Consider the following 25,580-nt stretch of genomic DNA (forward strand, 5'->3'; position numbering starts at 1 on the left):
TATCCATGCAATGAATTCATGGGCCTACACAATGAATGTTTCGCCTTATATCTACAAAGAGGAGTTTGAGTCCTTCTCTCATTTATTTTATTTTTGTATTTTTTCAGATAGGTTTGGACTAAAATGTACCTATTAACATGGGGAGGCTAATGTTTTGGTCCATATTACAGAAAATATACTCTTACTTCTGAATGTAACAACAATCAAATTAATAACTTAGGAACAGATTGTTGACAAACATTGTTGTCAGGGGATTTAAGTTTGTATGTTTATAACTGGGAATTTGTTAATTGAGATGTTTATGTCTTATTATGTTATTATAGATTTAATAGTGTAAATTTCAAACATCCAACGCTCACTCGGTCTGAAGGCAGGGATGCAATGAAAAACACCTGCATCAACGAAGACCCTATCGTCCCCTTCTGCGCAGGCGCCGAGATGGAATTTCCGGGTACGACATGTCATATAAATAGGCTGGTGTAGTAGTCGGGCGTCGGTAGAACATACGAAACCAATGATTCCCATATGTCCTGTAGTCTCCTTCACCTATGGTAAGTATCGTTAAAGACATAGAGATTCTTTTACAGTCAGATCAACAGACTTGAGTAGCTCTCCCAGCGCAGAATTAACATTAAGCCATTGAGGTTAACGGACAGTCCGAGGACCGCTGGTTTTAGCCTGCTGCTAACGGTTAGCTTGGCGTTATCCTGTATGTCTGTCCTCCGCAGTGCCCAGCCGGCTTGGTGAAGATGCCAAAATGGCTACGGGCAATTACTTTGGATTTACCCATGGCGCTGCCGCCCAGTACAGGTAAGTGGACCCTATGTACTCGGTTCTTTGGCCACAGCATGCTGCATAATGTTTTCGAGCTCAAACGTCAGCTGAGTTTGTAGGTTGTGCAGGTTGTACAGGCTGCCTCCATTGTTCAGGCTGGGGGAGGGGGCGGTTATCCCTCTGCTGCGGCAGTTAGATGTCAACGGGAGCACACACTGAAAATGGCACTGCGTTAATAAAGGAAGGAGGCCGCGTTGGTACAACATACTTGTTCGAAAACGCAGGGATTGTTATATATGTGAAGACTGCGTCAGATGTTACAGTGTCACTGTAGGGCTGAATCCTGGACAGCAAAGACTGAAAATAACTCTAACAAGAGTAAGGGCCAGGTAACACCACAAAATAAATTGTTCATATGAAGGGTTGGTGCGATCGACCAGGTCAGGAGGCAAAAGAACGACTATGCTGTCAGGCAGGGTGAAAAGCAAGCTGTCCTATATAACAGGGGCAAGATGCAGTTGAAATATGGGGATAACTGTGCGCACAAACGTGCGTGATTGTACTTTTCTGTTCACATGTAAAGGGACAGAAACAGTTTAGAAAGGAATGAAAAACTAATCCTGGCGGAATAAGTTCAAACCTTGTTTACTCTCTCAACTCCACATATTTGTCCAATTTTTGTCCACTCTAGGAGTGTCTCCGCCTCCAGCAGCTAGCTGGTTCTCGTTAGGCCAGAGAAGTTTTCTGTCTTGTGTAGAAGCGTTTTTTTTTCTTTTCTTTTTAAAAAAAACTGTGTTATTCAGGGAAGTTTTATTGAGAGCCCAGCAGTTTTTCAAGGAAACCATCACCACATTTGCACAGTTACACACACTTCAGCTGTCCTTAATGACATTTAATTCCGTAAGCACACTGACGGGCCAAAATTAAACAAGGCTGTTGTCAAGTCTGTGCACTTTCAGCAAGACTGTTGGGTTTGTGTGCTCTCTGCAAGCCAGAATTTGTAGTTTGCCAAGGATCTATTGTGAGGCAAGAAATTCCACTGTAACATCACAGTAGTGTAAACGTTAGTAGACTAAGAGGGTTTTGTAGTTCCAACGATGGAGTAATAACTCTCTTTGAGCATGTCACATCGCATTGCTCCAGTTCAACTGTCTGTCATTTCAGCCTAGCAACATAATAGTTCCAATACAAGGACCTTAGTGTAGAAGAACAGGAGCTCCAGCTCTGCTAGGATACAGGTTAATGTGTCAGATACCTAATCAGTATTGGGTGGCTTCTTCTGCTTTGTAATTTAGTACTTACTGTGTTACTGAGCATCTCTGGCACAAAATTCTTATGGATCCAATTTTGATCCTCTCTTCCTAGGATCCCTCTGATCCTTGTTGGCATCGTTAAATTAACCTCACCACTCTCAGATACACACATGGAACCAGTTTTGACAAGCATGGGATTGTTGAATTTATTTGATCTATATAATGCACAAGTGGTAGCTCAGACAAAATGATGTTTGGGGGAAAAAAACCCCAAAAAAAACAGGCTGCTTTGATGGGGTTGTGTTGTTTCAGGCACAGGTAAGATGATGAAATACACAGACTGAACTTTCAGGATTGTAAGTGATCCATGAGTTTGAAGGTGGTGGTTTCTAATACCAGACAGGACTTAAATAAACTCTTTTGTAAACAGTAGAGATGCAGTGTTCAGAGTAGGGCTGGGAAATTAATCAAACTTATCAAAATGAGATATCAGTATGATAACTGTCTAACGACACAATTTCAGTCACATAAAATAATGATTAATTCATTCTGTGCGATGCACTTGAAAATACAACAAGGCTCAACCTGTGCACAAATAATTAGTGTTTTATTTTTTTTTTTTTAAATTTGCATGGGTTCATTTAATATGTGTAGTTTGCATTGTAGATGAGAACATGAGAAAGAGCTGGTACAGGAGCAGTTTGTAATACCTGCAAGGGCAAAGTGCACCGTGAAGGAACAACCACAAACATTCAGAACAACAAATTTAACACCATCTCCCTGCTGATTATGTTCAATTTCAAGAAGCTAGCAAAGGCAAAGCAGCTATAACTAGTCCACACTGTGCACCTCACCTGTGCTTGACGGCCACCTGCTGAACTGCCTCTTTATAAGTCCTCTTTATTATTTTATGACTGAAGATGCCCAATTAGTTTAACCCAAGACACTCAGTTACATGACTATATGAAAACCACAGGGACCAGCTGTGTAGATGATGTGTGTCTGTGACCAGCTCACTGACTGTTGCCTGTTGCAAGTTGCGAATGGCCAGTTGACCTTTGACACCTCTTCTTTGTTGCCCTACCAGTCAGCAGCCAGCTGCCGGGGTAGCATACACACATCCCACCACAGTGGCCAGTTACACAGTTCATCAAGCTCCTGTGGCAGCGCACACTGTGGCGGCAGCCTACGCTCCCACTGCAGCCACCGTAGCTGTAGCTAGGCCGGCGCCTGTCGCTGTGGCTGCTGCTGCTACTGCTGCAGCTTATGGAGGATACCAGCCAACCCACACGGCCACTGACTATGGCTACCCTCAGCGGCAGCCTGAAGTCCCCCCACCACCACCACCGGTCACCTCACAGAACTACCAGGTATGGCTGCTGCACAGATTTTTAAACAACTTGATTTGTATGTTTATTCCTGAAAGTGGGGTGAGGATGAGATGTTCTGCCTTTACAGTCTATGGAGGATCAAAGGTGTCATGTAAAATGTTTACAGCTTTCCATTTATCATTCATAATTTGACAGTTACAACAGGAATTAATAAGATTATATGAATTGATTCATAAATAGACAAAATTACTAAGTAGTTCATTATCAGGTAATACAAGTAAATATTTAAAAACAGATTAATGAATCAAATAATGGAATATTAAAATCAATCAAATTTCTTTTTAGGAGAGAAATGGCTAACCAAATTCACAAATTGATCTACCGACCTGTTTCCAAAAAAGTTGGGACACTAAACTGTAAATAAAAACAGAATCCAATGATGTACACATCATGTAAACCCATATTGATAGAACAAAGACAACATCGAATGTTGAAACTGAGAAATTGTATTGTGTTATGAAAAATATTTGCTCAATTTGAATTTGGTGCCAGCAACATGTTTCAAAAAAAGTTGGGACAGGGTGATTTTTACCACTGTGTTCATCAGCTCTTCTTTTAACAACACTCTGTAAAAGTTTGGGAGCTGAGGAGATTAGTTGCTGGAGGTTTGAAAGTGAAATGTCCCATTCTTTCCGGATATAGGATTTCAGCTGCTCAACAGTTTGGAGTCTCCTTTGTCGCATTTTTGTTTTCGTGATGCTCCAGATGTTTTCAGTGGGTGACAGGTCTGGACTGCAGACCCGCCAGTGTCTGGACTCTTCTGCTACGGAACCATGCTGTTGTAATAAGCTCAGAATGTGGTTTGGTGTTGTCTTGCTAAAATATAGAGAACCTTCCCTGATGTGCAAGCCAAGCCATGGGCACTAATGAAAATGTTTAGGTGGTGATAGGTGGTAATTACCCGCACTCTGAAAAACTCTGTTTTACTTCTGTCCCTTTCAGGACTCTTACTCCTACGTCCGGTCCACAGCTCCAGCTGTAGCCTACGACAGCAAGCAGTACTACCAGCAGCCCACTGCTACAGCCGCTGTCGCTGCTGCACAGCCACAACCCAGCGTGGCAGATTCTTATTACCAGACAGGTATGCTACGTACACCCAGTTGTCATTTTATCAGGAACACCTAGCTAAAACTGATGCAGTCTAATACAACAATCCTGCAATAGACCTTCGCTTCCCGAAGGTTATAACGTTCAGTTTTGGTGAAACTGTGTTTAAAGTTTATTCAACTGATCATCAGTCTGATTTGGACATTAACCCCTTGCATTAATACACCTTGCATTAACTCCTTGCCCACCTTGAGTTAACAGGTTCTCAGTAATTGATTTATTAACTATGAGGTACCTTAATCACTGTCAACACATAATCACTGTCAACACATAATCACTGTCAACACATTCACTGCACTCCTGTTGTCATTACTCCAGGACTGGAAATTAAAACGATGATTGAGATGTTCTAGGATAGTCAATTCAACAACACACATTCAACATTGTGCTAAACATTAAAGAAAAGGTTTGTGTATCCACCGTTGTGTCTTCTAGCTCCGAAACCAGGATACAGCCAGGGGGTAACATCATACACCCAGAGCCAGCAGACTCGACAGGTGACCGTGATTAAACCAGCTGCTCCCAGTCCAGCTTCATCCACTTTCTCCATCTACCCAGTGACCTCCACGGTCCAGCCTGTGGCTGCTGCTGCCTCTGTGGTCCCCTCCTACTCCCAAAGTCCAACCTACAGCACAAATGCTGTCACCTACTCTGGTGAGTTTGAGCTTCAGTTTCAGTTGCCTGAAATGGTACAAAAAAAAAAAACAGTTCTTGGAAACTCAGGAAGCTGTTTTTGTTTGTGGTTTTCACTCTTGGATCAGTAAGTGCACAATGAATTTTATTTAAATTTATTTATGAATGAATAATATATCAAAACAAGACTGAAGATGAAGCAGTATTTTCAATTTAAAATATATTTATCTCCCTACGTGAGTGTAGGGGTGGGCAATCTTTTTAGATGAATCGTACAGATCGTGTCAGTAAAAGTTTGTATATTTAGATAATTAATTTTAAAAGTTCGTTCACTGTTGTGTAAGATGATGGAGTCACAGTCCTGTGTTCCCTCTGGGAACAGAGACAACTGGTGGGATGAACCGGGGCAGTGACTGAACTCTCAAATTAAAACACTTAAATGTAGTAGCTCAGAACTAACTGACAGTGCTGCCCAAACTAATACTGCACATGAACTAAGCAAAAAGTGTGACTGGTTTTGGCACTGTTCGTAAACAGGAGACAGCATTGTGCGTGAAGTGTAGCAGTGAGCAGACAAAGGTCCCAAAGAAGCTCCAAAGCAGCAGAAAGAGGCAAATCACAACTTTCAGTCAGGACTTTCACAATAAAATTGGAGCAGAAAAAAGGATGCAGGTCATCTTTTTTTGCCAGCCAACTGGGAGCAGTTCAGGTTAGAAGATAGGCTCTTGTCACCTGGTGGTCAGCCTCCTCCCAAGGGTCTGGAGCATGACCACTGTAGGGGGCAGCCCTGCATCACTGTATGGTAACAAAACACATCCCATCTCGCCAGTGCTGCGCGCCTCTCCCACTGGCAGATGGTGCCGGTGTGTGTGTGTCTACCAACAGACCAAATGTTTCCAAATAACAATACAGTCACTCATTAAGAAGACCGGAGCAGAGAGAAGACTTATCCCCCTGTAATTCCGTATGATTCTAGGATCATTATTTTGGGATTTAGGGATTGATTTTATTATGGATTTAAGCCAAACGGAGGGAACCAGGCTGTACTGAAAACAAATAGAGAACTACAGATTACTTAAAACTGCAAATAGGATTCTTTCAATAATTGCTTTGGGAAAATTATTAAAACCAGCTCTCAGTTTAAGACTGTCAGTCTCCCCTTTAACTTCCTCTTCAGTGATAATGGCATGGAAGTTCTGCTTAAAGGAATAAGAATTCTGCTGCATATTGGCCTCCATAATATTTTTAAGATCAACTGTTCCAGCCTACTCAGCTGGGCTGAAGTAAGATGACTTGTGTAAAAATGTACCCAGAAAAAAATAGAAAAAAAGGACAGAGCAGTAAGTAGGTTTTACGTGGCCCTCCACTTTTTCCTTCCCAGGAACTTCATACTCTGGCTATGAAGCAGCAGTTTACTCAGCAGCCTCCAGCTACTACCAGCAGCAGCAGCAGCAGCAGCAGAAACAGGCTGTGGCAGCTGTCGCAGCAACAGCAGCATGGACGGGTAACACTTTCACCAAGAAGCCCCCCTTTCAGAGTAAACAGCTTCGACCCAAGCAGCCACCCAAACCCCCTCAGATCCACTACTGTGATGTCTGTAAGATCAGCTGTGCCGGCCCACAGGTGAGTCCAGTGAGCTCAGCATGAAGCACACATGTTTTTAAATGTGAACACTTTGAAGTTGTGAGTTTTGCATCCTCTCATGTCTAACACACAAACCTCATCATCCTCTGAAATACTAAATAAATGAGCCATTGTTCCATTCCCTCTCACTGCTTTATTTGGTGTTTGTCAATACATTCATTCATGTCTCTGATAAATAGTTATCAGTCAATGCAACCAATCTCTGTCTCCCTCCCCTGAATGCATAGACTTACAAGGAGCATCTTGAAGGGCAAAAGCACAAGAAGAAGGAAGCAGCACTGAAGGTTTCCCAGAGCAGCAGCAGCAGCGGTACTGGTGGAGGGGTGTTGGCCCGTAATGCTCAGAACCAGCTCCGCTGTGAGCTGTGTGATGTTTCCTGCACTGGTGCAGACGCCTATGCTGCCCACATCCGCGGAGCCAAGCACCAGAAGGTATGTATATGAGTGGGATATTATCAGTCTTGTTAAGGTTGTCCTAAACACCATTACCTAAGATGACAGTCCTCAGAGCTCCAAGTGCAGATCCATCTCTTTGAATTTTAGATTTCTTTTTTTTTTTTTTTTAATAGACTTTCAGATTCAGAATGCAAGGTGTTTACTATTGGTCTGTGCTAAAATCCCCACCAGTTGCCAGAATTACCCACAGAGACACCTTCATCTTTTAAGAGGGATAAAACTGAATATAGAATACTAAAAACAAGGAGTGTAGAAACTACAAAATCAGAGGTTATAAATGCCTTTTTTAAGCCATAAATAAATTACATTGTTGGGAATCAGTAGTTTAATGTGTTGTCACTATGTTAAATGGAAATCTCAGATTAAAAACTCTTTCTTTACTCTGAATTCTGTTCTCCAGGTTGTTAAGCTTCATACTAAACTTGGTAAACCCATTCCATCTACTGAGCCCAGTATGGTCACTCAGACATCGTCCTCCACCACAGCTGCCCCCAGCAAGACCACCACAGCCACCCTAAGCAGCTCCAGCACCACCAGCTCCCTCTGCGTGGCTGCCACCACCTCCCCTGCCACCAGCTCGAGCCCCCCCTACTTGAAACCTGTCAACATTGTCAGCAGCAGTGTTGTAGGTGCCAAGAACCCGTTAGCCAGTAACCTCTCTGCTGCCAGCTCTGGCTCAGCCGGGAAGAAAGTCAACGCACCCAAGATCAATTTTGTTGGTTAGTAAACACATGTTGAGGGAGCAACACGTGTGACATCAGTGTTACTGTCTGTCAATGTTTGAACAAATGCTGATCAGAAAGCAGCCACCTTTAGAAAGTCTGCTGCTGCTGTTAAGTAAAGGTTGATCTATTTAAGAAGATGAGGACATGTTCTGCTCTGAACTGTCAGCAGATCAGGTTGAAAAACTGCAGAAACAACTATAAAAACAGCCAGCTTCACTGAGCTGTTCTGTGAAAGGTCACAGGTGATACACTCTTTAAGGGATTTGTGTAAACACATTATCAAGGTTAGGAGCAGTTTTCTACTCTGCTTTAGTACACTGTGTTTTCTTGAATAGTGCAAGTATCCCTGCTCTTATTGGAAAAACTAAATTACTCACCTTTTTTGTCTTTTGAACTGTAGTCACTCCTTTTGGGTGTCACTTTGTTCAGCTCCTGTTTTTGTTCAAAAGATCTTAATCGGACTCACACCAGAGCATCAACCATACGTTCAGGATTAATTTATTACAGATACAAAATTAGGCAGATGTCAGTAACAGTGATTTTAATGCTATTTTACATGCACACTTGTTTGTTTTTTCTGTAGTGGAGACCTAGATTGAGTCTTTGGTTTTCCCCTTGCTATAAGTCGTTTACACGAGTCAGTGTCTGTAGCTGGTTTGCTTTGAAAATGAACAAATTCTCCATGTTTTAGAGGCAGGAGAAAACAGTGACACAGGTTTGTGCTCACTGATCTGAATGATGCAGAGTTTGGTGTTTTGAAAGTCAGTTCAGTTGTAAACTTTGTACATAGACAGAATCTGGATATTTCAGACCATCTGCTAAATAATTCTGTGTCTATTTAATCATTCATTTAAAAAAAAAAAAAAAAAACAGTTATTAGATTCTGCTTTACTGTCTGTGCTGTGTAGCTGGATTAAGCTGCAAACCATGAGCTTAATCTGCATACAAGCAGGTTGTGATGCTGGGAACAAGCAGCCTGTGTTGCATGTGTGTGGCAGCTGCATCACTGCTACTGCCAGCTTTTCATTATAAATTAAATTCTGATTTATGATTTGATATATTTTTTGACAGAAAATATCATTAAAATACCACAACTATAGTAAAAGATGTCGGTGTTATGTAATGTTGCTGGTATGATGTCACTATGACATCAACTTCTTTTCTAGTTGTTTTTCCTGGAGTCATGTTTGTCACATGGGAAAAATAGGCGAGATGCTGATGCTGAGACGTGTGTCAGTGTTCCACAGCCGCCACACATAACCCACAGCTAGTGTGTTCCCAGCCTGATGCTTGTAGTGCCAGATATATTAACCATGATGAAGATCACAGAGAGGATTCCTCTGTCACAGCCTTGTTGTTATTTAGGTCTGTTCAGATTGGTGTTTAGCAGACGCACTATGATTAAACTGTGTGGTAATTTCTGAAATGCAGGTGGAAATAAATTACAGACCACGGTGAAGATGGAAGACCCCAGAGCAGAGGCCAAAGTGGAGGCTTCTAAACCTGTGACACCTTCTTCAGGTGCTCAGGACCCCAAGACTGAAGTGTCAGATTCTCTGTCCACGTCGGCCCTGGCTGGACTGCAGAGTGACGTCCAGCCTGTCGGTCACGACTATGTCGAGGAAGTACGTTTTGACAGACTCTATACATGGACCTGAGCATACCTGCACTTCAGGAGCAGAAATACATTTAATTATCTTGAGTTTAATATTTGAAATTCACTTTTAGGTCCGAAACGATGAAGGTAAAGTCATTCGTTTCCACTGCAAGCTGTGTGAATGTAGTTTCAACGATCCAAATGCAAAGGAAATGCACCTTAAAGGTCGAAGGCATCGCCTGCAATACAAGGTTTGTAGCTAACGTGTTACACCGCAGCAACAAATTACGATCCGTAGTAATTAGTTATCAGGTGTCTCAGAGCAGAAAGTATATCAGCAGAAGTTCTGAGAGTGATGCAGCTCTGACTGGTTGTTGGAGTCATACAACCATGAAGCTGTAATTCCAGTTTTTATGTGTTTTGTTTTGTAGAAAAAGGTGAACCCAGATCTGCAGGTGGAGGTCAAGCCCAGCATCCGAGCCAGAAAGATTCAGGAAGAAAAGATGAGGAAGCAGATGCAGAAAGAGGAGTACTGGCGAAGAAGAGAGGAGGAAGAGCGCTGGAGAATGGAGATGCGGTATGGTTACAGTCATTTCTTATCAATGGTGAAGGTAAGAGATGAACCTGGAGACAAGCTGTGGTTTATACTTTCAGGCGTTATGAAGAAGACATGTACTGGAGACGTATGGAGGAGGAGCAGCACCACTGGGACGAGCGACGTCGTTTACCAGATGGAGGGTATCCACAGGGGCCTCCTGGCCCTCCTGGTCTGCTGGGAGTCCGGCCTGGCATGCCTGGCCTGCAGCCTCAGGGTCCTGTGGTAGGTCTTTATGATGGTCTGTGTGCAGTGTGACTCAGTAGACTGGTAGGAACCATACACTGAGCCTCTCATCTGTATACCCAAAAATGGGGAGGGTATTGTAATTTTTTTACAGACCGAGGGTCGTGTGACTACTTTGTGAAAGCAGGCGAGAGTCATTATTTCCCCCCCCCCCCCCCCATTATTATTTTTTAGTTTGAGGTTCCAGTTTGAAATGTCTTTATTTAAAAAGAGATCAAATACTTAGATTAGATCATGTGTCTGTCATAAAGGTGTCTCTCTGCTCACTGAAGATAAAGATGGTTCTATATCAAGGCATTCAGCCTCATTGGAATTCAAAAAGTAGCCATGTCCTGAACCCTGGTCAGTACAGAGAGCCAGAGTTAGCATTAGCCCAATAGCACAACACTAACACTGTGTCAGCAGATTTTTTTTTATTTTATTTTATTTTTTTACATTATATTGGAAAACTATGTTAAACAGATGTTAATGATGGGTATTTTTACTTGAAATTGTGTCTGAAGTTAACTTTCAGTCTTGACGTTGGACTTACCATTAACCATAGAAACTAAAATTGTACATTAATAATGCAGTGTCTGTCTTTGCTACAGCTAGTTGTTGTAAGCCTTATATTTGAGGAACTTTATGTCAACAAGACTGGTGTATTAATTACCGTATTTTCCGGACTATAAGGCACACTTAAAAGCCTTTAATTTTCTCAAAAAATGACAGTGCAGAGCGCCTTATATATAGATTAATTCTGGTTGTGCTTACTGACCTCGAAGCGATTTTGTGTGGTACACGGCGCTCACGGCACTATGTCAAAATGTTTCAGTACGACTTTGGTAAACTACAAAGCCGCACCGCTTGCAGCATTACGGCTCAGGAGCGTCACAGAGTAATACATACTGTGCTTCACCATAATATTACAGTGTGTGTGTATAAGGACCTATAAGGAGTTATTGTGAATACGCTAACGTTTGATTACTGTTTGAGACTTTTTTTTTTTTTTTAACGTGTTACAACTGAACAAGGTTGGGAGTTATTGTGATACGCTCATTAACGTTTGAACAATGTTGAGAGTTATTGTGAACGCGTTTAATAGAGTTTGACTGACTTATCTGACTGTTTTGTTTCGCATAATGCGCCTTATAATCTGGTGCGCTTTATATATGAAAAAAATTCGAAAATAGACCATTCATTGACAGTGCGTCTATAGTGCGGAAAATACGCTATATAATTTTCTGTAAGAAGTGTCAGAACATCGCAATCCAGCTACCATGAACAGTTGTCTAACTCTGTCTTTCAGCCCCCCCGTCGGCCTGACTCTTCAGACGATCGCTATGTTATGACCAAGCACGCAGCCATCTACCCCTCAGAAGACGAGCTCCAGTCGATCCAGAAGATTGTGTCAATCACAGAACGAGCCCTCAAGCTGGTTTCTGACATAATCACAGACCAGGAAAAGGCCAAGGAGGAGGACAAAGAGAAGAAGGAAACTTGTAAAGACAGGTGTGACTTCTGGGCTGTTCTTACATGTCAGGTTGTCTACTGAAGACAGTGACATTAGAACAGTTGGACTTTCTTTGCATAGAAATACATTTTCTTATCCTCAAGCAAAGGCTGTCCTCTGAAAGTCCTGCACAGGTCCAGTACAGCTCAGAACAGAACTGACCTATTATCCCCAAAACTTTTTATCAGCCCTTCAGGGTTAGAACCCCACCTAAACCAACATACTGTAAGTTCTATTAGAAAAAGCTCTGAATGAAACCACACACCTGAATCTGGGCGGAAAAGAGACATTCTCAGGGTTTCAGTGCCTGTGTCCATCATGAGTTAAGTCACATAATGCTCCATGCTAGCAAAGTCCCTCAGTCACAGTACACACAGCCCTGTGTGACACACAAACTTACACATGTTTTTCACTCAATTAACAGATTTACACATAAAAAGAAACAAAATTGCTACTTTAAAACATACAGTTTACTACACTACCATTACATGTGTTTTTAACTTAACTCACATTTACATCCAAAAACAGTTTGCTTTGATCCTGTTCACAATATAGTGTCCTTTCAGACAGCGAGCAGCGGCGGCTGCCTCTCATCCTACCTCTGCTGTTCACTATCCACTGAGTATAATCTCATCATGCAGCTCAACAGAGCTTGAAATGAGGGAAAGGTCAAATGAAACATGAAACAAACAATATAGTACAATTTGCTTACTGGTATCATAAATGTTTATAGTCCCAGACAAGATGACCAAAGCTGATGTTGCTCCAAAGTTTTTCTTCATTGATCTGTCTGTTGTTAAGATGTGTCATTTAGATAACTCAGTACCTGTAAAATCAGCTCCTGTAGTTTCTATTTCTTTCATTTTTGTGGTTGCCATGGAAGAAAGTTGAAAGGGCTGAAGCATAATGAGCTCCATCTGCAGCAGCTCAGAGCAGCAGTCTGACAGAACGTCAGGAAGAGTGGAAACTAGTGATAGGTTGTTTTGTTGTTTCTCATTTTATTTTGTCCAAACACACTAATGTGAGCATCTTTCAATCTGGCTGCTCTGAATGTTTGAAAGGAAACCACATTTTTGTCATAAATGGAGGTGTAATGACTCTCTAAATCTACAAATACACGGTTCAGTTCAGACCTCCGGTGGTGGTTGTTGTTGTTGTGTTTTTGTTTTTTCAGGGTTATTATCCAACTTGAACTAATTAAACTAGACCAACCTTCACCGCAAGCGTGATAAGAATAATGACAGGAGACATAATTGGAAGACAATAAAACTGATGTAATGTCTAATATTTACAAATTATGCAGTCATTGACAAGTTTAAATAGAGCAATAATTTCATGATTTACATTTGTTATAGAGTTAATTGTAAAATTAAGAATTTTTGTGACATACAAAGCTCTGTCTTCAAGTATCCTCTGTGTTTTTATTGTGGTCACCCACAGTCATATCTCATTCTCTCGGCTTTTAAGTGTTGATATTCATGTTTATTTCAGTAAGACGATGAAATGTTGTATTTAATTTGTTCAGTATGATCACATTTTATTTTGTTTGTGCATATTTTCTCTTCCCATCTTCCTCGTTAACTGTATAGAGCCCTGAAGGGAGTGATGAGGGTCGGAGTCCTGGCCAAAGGCCTTCTTCTTCGTGGGGATAAAAATGTCAATCTGGTTCTGCTCTGCCTGGAGAAGCCGACCAAGGGCCTCCTCACCCGCATCGTGGAGCACCTCCCCAAACAACTATCAGTACTATCTTTACTAATGTCACACCACAATTTATTTCTCCAGTGGCCACTTTAACCGGTACTTGCCTCAGGCTCACTCAGTCAGTTGGTTCAGGTGTGGATTTTTAGTCATTTTAACCTGAGTGAGTTAGTGAAAGTTAGTGTGATGGAGTAGAATGGATTCAACAGTAACACAGCATCATACACTTACATTACATGCACACAAGGTTTTAAATTATAAGGAGAGTTTTTCCATCTTGTGCGACAAACCTGTGCTTACATGCAGTAGATCAGAAAGACAGGAACATATGACTTAGTGGTGTATGATGACAGTGCCCTGTGAGGTTCCCACACAAAGAGACAAACCATACCACAGTTCTGCATGGCTCCTTGTCCTTACCCCTGCCACTCAGACAGTCTGGGTCCACCACATGAACTATTAACTGTATCTGTTAAAGTGGCCACTGAGTGTAGATGACAACAACTAGGTATGATCAACAGCTATTACTTTGAGAAAATATTCTCAACTAGTTGTATGTACAGTGGACTTTAAATAATGTCAGTGTGTTTTCATCTGCACGGTTTCTTCCAGATGGTAGCACCAGAAAAATATGAGGTGAAGGGATCTGTCCAGGAAGCCGCCATCATTCTGACGTCCTGTACCGAGCCTAAGATGCAAGTGACAATCACGCTGACGTCACCTGTCATCAGAGAGGAAAACTGTCGGGATGGAGGTTGGGAAAACCATCACAGTCATCCCCATTGCACCTCTTTTCTTGTCTTTCTGCTCTCTCTCTATGAAATCAGTTTCAATATGTTGGTTGACACCCTGAAGAGCACTGTCCTGCTGGCACACCACAGAGATCGTTCTGTTGGGTTTTGAATCAGAGCACTCAGCAACTTGCACTTCATGTGTGATTCGTTTTTGGATTTCTAAAATCAGAAATGATGGGCGACCAAGAAGTGCAAGCTCATCAGATTAATAACTTTAGTTGTGGTCTCTTTCCTTCAGGGTTTGTTGTTTAGTCTATCACCTGAAAAATATCATTATCCATTATTTCTGTAATGAAACATTAGATTGAAATAATCTGCTTTCACCGGTCTAAAGTGGGAGCCCATGAGAGACTCCCAACTTCATTATTTTTCTTATCTAATGCTCTTTCTAATTATGTGCACCAGTTCAATTTCAGTGTAAAATGAAAGAGGCTCGTGCCAGCAGTATTGCTCTTACGCTTTTTGCTCTGTAACTCTTACCTCTCAAATGCTATCTTTTTAAACAAAGCATGATCAGTGTTTGCATTGTGTTAAGTCTAGTTATTCCCAGGTGAGATTCTATTTTGTTTCCTGTGTTTCAGGGGATTTTGTTTCCATTTTACTGTTGGCCACAATCAATGGGAGACATGCATTACAGTATCTTCTCTCCAAATTTTCTTTGAGATGAGGTGACAAAAAGCCAACTCCTGCAGAGGATAAACAACAGGAGGCACTTCTGTTCCTCAAATTTAATCTGGAATGAATTATGCAAAGATGTTTTGAATTTTGCAACACTCTCTAAACCACGATTTGGCCGAAGGCAGAGGAAATTTGATGTTATTTTCCCACAGGAAACAAATCTTCCTTTTGTGTACTGGTGAACAGTTCACCATGCTGAGGTCCCCTGTTCTGAAGTGCTCCCCTGAGTTGATTGACACCTTCCTGCACACACATAGGACTCAAAATTTGGATCAGTAGGAGACATTTTGTCTGATTCAGCTTAAATTAAAGTATTTGTCATTTTGATTTCACTGACAGTAGAAACATGAGGTCAGGCAATTTGAATATTTTCTTTTTGAACTAATTAACATCAGAATGATGAAGAAAAACTATAATGTGCATTATTGTTTTGAAATCTGATTATTTGAAATTATTCTTAGGGGAGTATTGTTAAGCGTTCCGGTAAGACGGCCATGACAAAGGAATCTATGGTTGGACCTGAGTACAGCCTTTGGTATACAATGATTGTTGGGGTCTTATTCCAACCTACTGATGTTAGGTATGCATGCAGTGATATCCTAACCCCTTTTGTTTGCTGGTAGTTCTCATGTTTTTTTTTTCCTCTTCTTCAGCACCCATTGCTTCCTCCTTTTTATATTTGTAGTAATATAAGTCCAGCACAAAGACTCCTTTTATCTCTCTGAACCAAAAAAAAGAATAAATTCCAGTACACTGTCTCCCATCAGAGGTTTAGTAAGGCCCAACAGCTTCGGAAGGATTTTTGACCAAGGTTTTCTCACATCCCAAAAACTTTGCCACACCTACTATTGCCATGCCACTTTTTTATCAGGTCACTCGCTATTAGCCATTTGCCCTTTCTTTCTCTCTGCACCAAGTTCATAACAATCATCATTAGCCACAGAATCCCGCCTCTGTCCCAGTGCTTGAGTGAAGAAAATCTAAAATCCAAAATTACCATGGCACTCGCCAAGGTAATAATCAGCTTTGAAACACACTTACCTGATAAAATAGTATTGGCTTCAAAACATTTGTGAGCCTAAACCCATATAATTTAGCCAGATAGTTGCTCTCCAAACACATTAGTTTGTCTTCAATATTGAGTCAGTAAATTCATACTTCTTAGAGAGGATAATGACTTAAGATGTTGCACGCTGTCAATCTGTAACTCTCAACATACTTTGACAATGCGTTGGTTTGTGTAGTCAGTTGTTTTTTTTGTTTTGTTTTTTTTTTTTTTCCTTTTTTTAAAATTTTTTTTTTTATGTCATTAACCTTTTACAAAATAAGCAACCAATTGTAGGTTGTCATGGAAAAGAACATTGGTATGTGTGGCATTGTGTTTGTTCTTTGCCAGCCTCGCTGACCTGGTCAAACACCCATTCCTCATCACATTTTGACACTTCAAATCCATTTTTAGATGTAACCTCGGGTATGGTGAAAGACCCAGCGGACGTCTTGGACAGGCAAAAATGCCTTGACGCTCTGGCTGCTCTGCGCCACGCTAAGTGGTTCCAGGTTCGGAACATCATTTTACTTTCTTTTTGTAGCCTTATGAGATGCATTATTTGTTTATTTGTGTTTTACACATTTGGTTTTTGTTTTATAATAATGAGGAAAATATTACTATTTGAAACAAAGAAACATATTCAAGGATGCCAATTATTACTACAAGGATCTGGTCAATGTCCATCACATGTATTGATTATATATCTAAGTTCATCTGAAGCTCTTATATGGGGAAAAAAAACTCTAGCAAAGAACTGGCATCCTTGTATTCTCTTTTCAATTTTCCAACTGCATTATGGTTACATGTGATTCCATAAGGCTGCACAATAACTTGCACAAAGTTGTGCCATCAAGAAGTGCTTTCATGTTCAACATTTGTATTGTTTTTATTCTATATATTGTTGTAGAATGGGGATTGAGAGAAAAAGGAATATCTGAGTAGTTTCCTGTGATTCTGCTCCCTGAGCAAAAGCACAGGCAAAGTAAAGCAGATTTCCTTGGCTCTTTCAGTCCCTATACTCTCCTCTCAGGTGGCCTCTTGTACTTTAATTACCTGTTTGTGAGATACCTGGATAAACCTGGGGTCAGGGTTTAGAAGATGGCAAGAAAAGTCCTCATTTCTTGTGCATCTTGCAAACTTTGAACTCTCTTACTAACTATGAGGTACAAGACTACTGGGAATGGCAGCTGATTTGAAAATGTATACACACTTCAAACCATACTCAAGCTTCCATTATGCACAGTAGTTTTTGGACCTCTATGACAGAACTGATTCACTTGTTTGGTCCATCTCTTGTCACTCTTGGTCCCTCCATAAACCTAACTTTTATTACATCAAAAGGCTAGAGCTAATGGACTTCAGTCCTGTGTGATCATCATCCGAATCCTGCGAGACCTCTGTCAGCGAGTTCCTACGTGGTCGCCCTTCCCAGGATGGGTTAGTATATGTTGTTTAAATATTCTAATGAAACATAGACCAAAGATAACCTGCAATTAAGCAGGAACCTTCACAGGAACCTTTTCAACCACTGTGCCTCAAAAACAGCCACACTTATTCTTCTCATCTTAGTGTGGTTGTTTTTAAGGCCCTACTTTCTGATGGCTTTCTGAAGTCCAACAACTTTTACAACGTGTAAACCATTTATTCATAGTGGAAACTAGGTTTCATTTTGTGTCAGAATTTGGTTTTAAGATTGGAATTATATCTTAATTATTGTTGTTTGAATAACATAGCCGACTTCCCTGCCTTGTAGAAATGGGCTAGGTGAATAGTAGGGGTGTAACATTTCTGAAACTTTTGTGTCTTCTTTGATTTCTTCCAAGATAGCAAATTGAAACTTTTGGCCAAATGTATGCCTGTTTCCTCAGCATGAGTTGGGCCCATATACTTCCACATCTGGGCAAATTCCAGCTGTTAACCTTGAGTATTGGCTGACAGCTGAAAGATTTTCTTTGTGTGCGCTAGAATTGGTCCAGATGTGGAAGTGACATCTGATAGTGACTCTATATGGGTCAGATTCAGGCTTTGGAATTGGGCAAATACCAGGCCAGAAGAAAACAAGCATGTGGTCCCAAGTGTGGACTGGATTTGTGTTGCTCTCTGCGTGTGAATGGGGGGTGGGGTTCCTGTTGGGGAGGTGGGCCGCCCCCTCAAGGCAGGGGAAACACTGGTATCGGCTTTTCTGCAGAGACCCTGGTGAGGCGATGCCACACTGCTTGAGCTTGGACCCAAAAGTTAGCATATCTCACACTGATAAGTGTTAATTTAGCCAGCTATCTTTAGTCTCTGGACATTTGAGTCTCTTTTTAGGTGTAAAGTGTTCCCAAAAATTTAATTTGGCTCTATTTCATGCGTGCTTTGCCCACTAACAGGCTTTGTTATTGGTTAACCCTTTGAGGACCCACCTTGGCAACCTGAGACAGATCTTTGCACTCACCATCCAATCAGGGAGTAGCGACTATAAAACCTCAGCGCACACACCTCTTGTCTCCCTTTTCTGCTCAGCCATTTTGAGTCTGAGTCATTCCATTTTTTCAACTCTGCCACCCTCCAGTGCTGTAGGATGTCAACATCAAGGACTGCCTTAGCTGCACCTTGCTGCTTGAAGCCTGCAACAGCCATGAAAATAGTTTTTTGCTACCTCTGCTGGAGCTGTTAGCTTGAAGCTGACTCCTGCCCAGCCTGTGTCATGCTTCCTCAGGAGGAGTGCAAACAGTGGTGACAGTTTGCTGAGTCTGTCTGCTCCCACCACACCAGCCCAGTGCCAGTGAAGGAGGCATTTACAAGGGTGAGGACCCAGTAACACTCGTCACTCCTCCAGGAGGTCCCACCAGGTGGATGGTCACCACATATGTGGGACAGATAAGACAGAAGTAAGAACAGTGCCTGTACTCTGTTCTCCTCACCTGCCTCACACAGGAGCTACTTAGCCGCCAACATAGAGGCTGTATATGTGGCTGGTGTAACAATGGAGAATCAAATAACTAGAGGAGAGGTACCTTGTCACAAAAAGGACATCTCTCTTCCAGGCCAATGCAGGGCTGGCAGGAATGGTGCATGAAGCCCTCTCCTCTTTGCCCGCCCCACATGGCAGTAATGCTGACATATTGATACAAGTAAGCAACAATGGTGCGTGTAGCCCATTCCCCCTCACCTGCTTCAAACATTCATTATGCTTACTCTGTCAGCACTATACTGTGTATGCAGTCAGCATAACAGCTGAGAAGCCACAGTCTTCAGGTACTAAGTGCAGTCTCAATGAGAGATTGGCCAGGGAGTGAATGCTTTTTCTATTGTAAACTCTAGGACAGTCACTGTTCTTGACAGCACAGATGCTTCTGTATTTTGTCATTAATGTTAGAGATGAACCATTGCCAGGGCATGTGCAGTTGTGCCTCTCCAAAACAGAGAGAAAAATACAAACTTCTCAGCAATGGGGCAAGAGAGGGGCTTTACAGCTCCATGCAAACATAGTGGCTTGTGCTGGTATCAGCAGAGCTCCGGCTTGGTTATCTTGCACTCACACTCAAGTTACAGGGCACCCAAACTGGAGAGAGAGAGGAAGCAGCTGCCTCTTTGGGAGTGTTGGCGGCTTCAGTGCCTTTCAACCAGGGCACCTTCACCTTGCTCCCTGCAATCGAAGGGGCGTTTCTATTTTTATCTGCGCACCTCTATGGCACTAGTGACAAGCCCTAACCCCACACCTGGACCATTGCCTTCTGTGTTAACTAATAGTAAAGCCTGTTGCCTGAGGGCGGAGCACTGTAAAATAGAAATACTTGTGCCTGGATGTAACTCCACTTCTGAGTCCATACGTAGCGCTCCAACTGCAGCCAGCTAGCCTTTTTGGTATGTTGCTGAGATCAAACGGAGACGAGCATCTGGGATTTTTAGGGGACCACCATGTGCGGTCACTACCAGCTGATTGGGTGGTTAGTCCCAAGCAAAGCCCATTTAATGGCTACATACATTCTCATAGAACTTGAGTTACATCCCCCAGTGGCAGCTGACATGACATGATCACATGATTTGGACTTGAGCCAGACTAGAATCATAAATTAGATGACTTTTGACTCAACCAAATCAAAAAAGACTTGCTACTCAACTTGGACTTTAACACCAATGATTCATAATTTAACTTGGACTTGACCTTTTTTTATTTTAAAAAGTTCAAATAATTTCTTGAATCAACTAATGTAACTGCAAGATTCGTGCTTCCTCTGCTGTCACTTAAATGCCAGCACCAGTCGTCCTCTGTAGTTAACAACAGTAGACTGTCACTGTTCCTTGGAGATGCAGCACGTCTGAGCTTTAACAGCAGTCAACAACAAGCTTGAGTAATGGCGTTCCCAGATGCTAAAGATGACAAAATAATACCAAAGAATGGTAGCCATATTACCTCAAGGATATGGGAATTACCATTACCTGGCATTGACATGTGTCTTCAGTGATCCGATCACAAGTGGTCAGCTCCAAGTGCATCAGTTCACACCTGCTTTAAAACACGTCTCCACAAGCATCTATAGTGACCACTGGTGATCGGATGTCACTTCCTGCTTTATATGAAAATAAATACATATATGTTGTTGTTGAGAGTGGGCAGTCCTTCAGTGTGGCCCAGGACACATTTGCATTTGCAGCCCTGCTAAAAGAATGTGGCACACGTGGGTCAGACCATCTCTGATTGTGGTTGGATCTCAAATGCATCCACATCCATGCATCCATGTGTCTTGGGTGCGCTCACACCTGAACTTACAGTGGTGCACTTGTGATGGGATCACCCAAGAAGGATGTTAATACCAGGTCTGAACAGGGTCTTCAAGATTCTGATGCTAGTTGTCGTCCTTGTTCCAAACCATAGCTAAAAAAACAGCCGACTTCACCTGTCAAATGTTCTAGTGTCACCATTTATGACAAAATTATTGACACAAATTATTTTTTAAAAAGGTTATTGATATTAATATTGCACATATATGATGTAAAATTGTAATATACTTTTTTGTTTTTATATAATGTTGTAAGGTGTATGTGAAGCCATCTTCACTGTTCACTCTGTTCAGGCCATGGAGCTGCTGGTTGAGAAGGCTATCAGTAGCGCCTCTGCCCCCCTCAGCCCAGGTGATGCACTGAGACGGGTCTTTGAATGTATTTCTTCTGGGATTTTACTCCCTGGTAAGTTCATGTTGAGTGTTATATTACTAGGCTGTTGCCCAGTCCTTCAGACAAAAAAAATGCAGTTCTGTCTTATGGACCAAAAACAGCTGAAGGTTAGCTTTCCTATCTTTTGGCAGTAACCCAGCTTAGAACCTAATGACCTTTTCTAAGGAATTCTCTTCAGTAAATCCTGTGTTATGGCAGAAATGGCTCACTTTTGGTTTTGCTTCGGTGTGTTGCGAGCAGTTCAAACTGCCCCTTAAAGCTTGCTTGAGACATATCTTGTTTGATTAATCTGCATGAAAACAAAAGTGTAAAACAACAGTTCAATGTTGTACAGGTTGTTATGTGTTAGACTGGCTGCCCCCAGCAGTTTGCTTTAGATAACCATGTTTATCACTGGGTTTAAGTGTGGGTGAGGTGCACACCCACATTCTGGTTTTACAAATACCAGTTTGTGTCTGGGGGGGAAAAGGCAAATGCTGTAAATTCTCAAATGGCCAAGTGGCTCACAAATTAAGGCCAGTTGTTTTAGGGTAGGTGGAACTTTCTGTAGTCTACTACAGCAGCTCAACTGGGGAATTTAGTATGGTGTCCATTTCCACAGCATTGATTCTATTAAAACAACAGTCATGTCAGACTCATCTGCAGCCCTGGGTTTCTTTTTTTTAGCAGATGTAATGTTTTCATAATTTTTTTTTTTTTTTTTTTTTTTTTTTTTTTTTTTAATTGTTTTTTGAGGTTAATGAAAGTAGGTGGAGCTAATGATCAGAAACTCTTATGAAATGCATCAGAAGGTCCCAGAGAGTTGAGTCTTACTTCACTGTAACCACTGGTCAGTTTTTAAGTCATCACTGTTGGCTTTTCAAAATGTGCAAAGTTAATGAACATCTTTTTAATATAAGTAATGTAGTGACAAGAAATGCCTCAGTGTAACATGTACAATACAAACATGCCCTGTCTGTGTGATGTAAATATTCAAACTTCCTGTGGCAGACATGTTCTCATAAAACATCACCATAAAGCCAGGGTGAAGTTTGAGCTCCCAGCTCAAACATCAAATAAAACATCACCTAATGAAGTGTTTACTTTGAACAGGTGGGCCAGGACTGGTAGACCCCTGTGAGAAGAAGCCAGTGGATACGCTGACATCTATGGGAGAGCAACAGAGAGAGGACATCACCTCAAGTGCCCAAGTACAAGCTCTTACATTTATACATCAGCTATCAAGCTAATTGAGACATGAAGAAATTAGATTTGAACATGGCTTCAGGTGGTGTTTTAACTAGGACAATGTCTTAGTGCCAGTTATTAATGTCTCTTGTATTTTCAGGGAATGGAACCATCAGGTGTTTAATTGTCATTATGTGTTTTTTGGCAGCAGCTCTTCTCGAGGAGATGTTAGGCTTTTGGGGACTTGTTAGTTTTTGTTTTGATTTCATCCCTTCTCATAAAGACGAGTTTCCCCCTGCTGGAGGTTTCCTGTGGCTTCTGCTAAAAAAACTAATTCTCTCTGTCTCTGTGCAGTTCGCTCTGAGGCTGCTGGCGTTCCGTCAGATCCACAAAGTTTTGGGCATGGATCCTCTGCCGCAGATTAACCCTCGCTTCAACATCCGTAACAGCCGCAAGCGTCGCCGTGACAACAGTGATGGAACAGACAGCTTTGAGGGTGAAGGCAAAAAAGACAAGAAAGACTATGATAGTTTCTAAGCTCCTTGGTTATTAATTTAAAGTAATCTACATACAAAAATGTACTAACGTGTTGTATGCGCTGTCTGCTGTGTATTGGCTTTTTTTTTTTTTTCTTTTTAAGCTACAGATGTACCGGTGTAACTGCAGCCTCACTTGGTATTACACAAACATGTCAATTTGTGTACTGTTTTAGTTGTAGATTTCTTTGTTGGAAGCTGAGGTTCAGTCTTCTCTGTACTAGATGAAGCAGTTTTTACCTGATGTGCTTCTTAAATAGAAGTGTTGATGAATGCTGCTGCTCCCCTCTGAACTGTGTTGATTTTAAGTTGCGGGGGAAGGTAAAATCATTGCATCAAAACTGAAGCCAGACTTCTGTGTCGTGGATCAGGAGGAAAAGTAACGATAAATGTCAATGCCTTCATTCATCTGTATAGTTGCTTTCAGAGGTGGGCTGTGTTGTTACTCTTGTGAAGCATTAATTTGGCCAACTCAACTTAAAAGTTCCACTTTTGAATATGTATAAATGTACTCGATGCTGTGGTCTTGTTATGTCCCAGTGCTACACTTAGGATAAAAGACAGAAGGAAAAGTGGAAACATGAGGGGATCAATAAAGTCATTAGGATCGATCCTCTGGGGAACATGAGTAGCTGTACAGAGCGTGTTGCAATGCTACACTGAAGATAAAAGACCTCTGAGGCATTGCACAAAGATTCAGAAGAACTTAAAATCTGTTGATAGATCTTTGTTCGTAGTGAAGTTGTCATCCCTAAATGTAGTTTTGTCTTTTTGTTTTCATAAATATGAAAGTATTTGTATATTGTTTGGATAAAGATCTTTGATTTGTGGAAAACATGGCCATGTTCACATTGTGACTGTTTTGGCTTTTAAATTTGAGTTTCCCTGGTTAATAAGGATCTTTATTGGCTTGCTTGCCTTTTAACTTGGTTAGGTGCTAAATTCAACTCAATATTGGAAAAAAGAGTAAAAATCATGACTGGCACTGGAAGGGACAGTAATGTTATCTGTTCTTCAGCGTAGGTCCTATTGTGAATGACTGCCGTGCTCTGCGTTCTGCCTTGTGCCAACAGCAGAATAAATACATTTCCAGACTAATCAATTGAGTATCTTGGTTTCTCTTATGGTGTATAATGTAAACAATATTTCAGGCTAGGGTTGGCATCAAACCTTTTTTACAAACTAGTATTTTGAACGTTTTCAGCTCCCTTTCTGTGTTGCAGCTCACTGGTTTGTCAGCAGCCTGCACAAAGAGAGAAGTGGAGATGAGCACAGAGTGAATTATGAAGTGTAGTGGCAGCTGCATTCAAACAAGGACCCTAATGACCCACCACTTGTACTGCAGCTGGGATGTGAATCTGGACCACATGGTTCAGGTGGTACACAGCAGTTGCAGATTGAAATTTTTACCAGCTGCTAAGACCCAAAATTAAAGAAAGTATAATTCAGATAAACTTTGTTTCTCCAGCGGTTTGCTCTGTGACCACAACCTGCTCACGACAGGTTTACTTCAACTCACCTTGAGTTTCAGTGTCTCACACCCTCATTTTCTGCCTGAAGGAGTCAGATAGGTAATTTCCTCTTCTTTACAGATCACAGCTCAGGTAAGTTGCAGGTCTGTGTTTTGAGACCGATTACACCCGTTTGAATATTTAATTACCTTGTGTAAAACTCGAGATATCTTCATATTTTTATGACTCCACACAAGAGAACAGCTGTGACGTCCATCCTATTCACATGGACACAATAGCTCAGAAATCCCTTGAAGGAATTTCTTCAAATTCAGCATCAATCTTTACATTGATTCTAGGGTGAACTGATTAGATTTTGGTGGTCAAAGGTCACGTGACAACATGTCCATCCTGTTCGTGTGAATGCAGTCTATCAGGAACAAACGTTGTGTAGTACTGATTAGATTTTGGTGGTCCCGGGTCAAAGGTTATTGTGATCTCACAAAAAGTTTTTGGCCATAACTCAAGAATTCATATGCTAATTATGACACAATTTAACACAAATGTTTAATAGGATAAAATGATAAGTGTCATTTTATATCTAAATGGTCAAAGGTTAACTTCACTGTGACATCATTGTTGGGCTTCAGCCCAACCAGAATGGTCTGTGAGACCACATGCTTCTTTGTTCCAAATACAAAAGAGGCCCGTTGAGCTCAGCGCAGCTCAACTCAGATTGTTGCTAAGGACCCATGATGCCAACAGTTCACTCACCGGTGATTCATCTTCACAACTGTGTTCAGTTATTTATCCTATGATGACATGATGATAAATTCCAAATCTGCAGTCATCAGATCTGATTCAACATGACTGTTGAGTTCACAAACAGGGAGAAAAGGGAGAGTGACAAAGTCCCAAACCCACAATAGAACAAAAATGTTTTGATGTCAAGGTTACGTGATATGTCACAAAGTTCTGTCTCATTCCTCTTGACACCATTGTGAGCCCTTGCAGCCTCTTACATTCAATCACTTACCTGGTGACATAAGAACAGTCTGAGAGGGCTCAGGCCTTAAAGGGGACTTGGGAATGGGCCTTAATGCAGTAGGAGAGGGGAGACAATCAGACAGAAGTGC

At 41.5% G+C, this 25,580-nt stretch overlaps 1 protein-coding gene across 2 annotated transcripts; it reads left to right on the plus strand.

The window, feature by feature from the left end:
- The first annotated feature begins 392 nt into the window (after window positions 1-392).
- On the plus strand, window positions 393-24,091 carry zfr (zinc finger RNA binding protein). 2 transcript variants are annotated; one of them, XM_071481777.1, is made up of 20 exons: window positions 393-551; window positions 729-810; window positions 3,115-3,397; window positions 4,361-4,499; window positions 4,961-5,179; window positions 6,540-6,781; window positions 7,030-7,233; window positions 7,658-7,976; window positions 9,414-9,607; window positions 9,711-9,830; window positions 10,011-10,156; window positions 10,234-10,399; window positions 11,709-11,911; window positions 13,502-13,652; window positions 14,223-14,364; window positions 16,542-16,639; window positions 17,472-17,567; window positions 21,191-21,302; window positions 22,383-22,480; window positions 22,812-24,091. In XM_071481777.1, the coding sequence occupies exons 1-20, from the start codon at window positions 515-517 to the stop codon at window positions 22,992-22,994; spliced, it is 3,234 nt and encodes a 1,077-aa protein (XP_071337878.1). In that variant the 5' UTR covers window positions 393-514; the 3' UTR covers window positions 22,995-24,091. The 2 variants fall into 2 exon arrangements, 1 of the variants encoding a protein (XP_071337878.1); XR_011691538.1 differs by lacking the exons at window positions 16,542-16,639; window positions 22,383-22,480; window positions 22,812-24,091 and having other exon boundaries at window positions 21,191-21,235.
- The last annotated feature ends 1,489 nt before the right edge of the window (window positions 24,092-25,580 follow it).

Source organism: Trachinotus anak, unplaced genomic scaffold (genome assembly GCF_046630095.1).
Source record: "Trachinotus anak isolate AG129_WGS33_773 ecotype Australia unplaced genomic scaffold, CSIRO_AGI_Tana_v1 ptg000008l, whole genome shotgun sequence".
Classification (NCBI taxonomy): domain Eukaryota; kingdom Metazoa; phylum Chordata; class Actinopteri; order Carangiformes; family Carangidae; genus Trachinotus; species Trachinotus anak.

Bases quoted from the DNA above. Each gene is read 5' to 3' on its own strand.
- zfr (XM_071481777.1), top strand. From the start codon at position 515: ATGATTCCCATATGTCCTGTAGTCTCCTTCACCTATG. The intron at 11,912-13,501 runs GTGTGACTTCTG...TTAACTGTATAG, and splicing joins AAGGAAACTTGTAAAGACAG to AGCCCTGAAGGGAGTGATGA. The intron at 22,481-22,811 runs GTACAAGCTCTT...GTCTCTGTGCAG, and splicing joins ACATCACCTCAAGTGCCCAA to TTCGCTCTGAGGCTGCTGGC.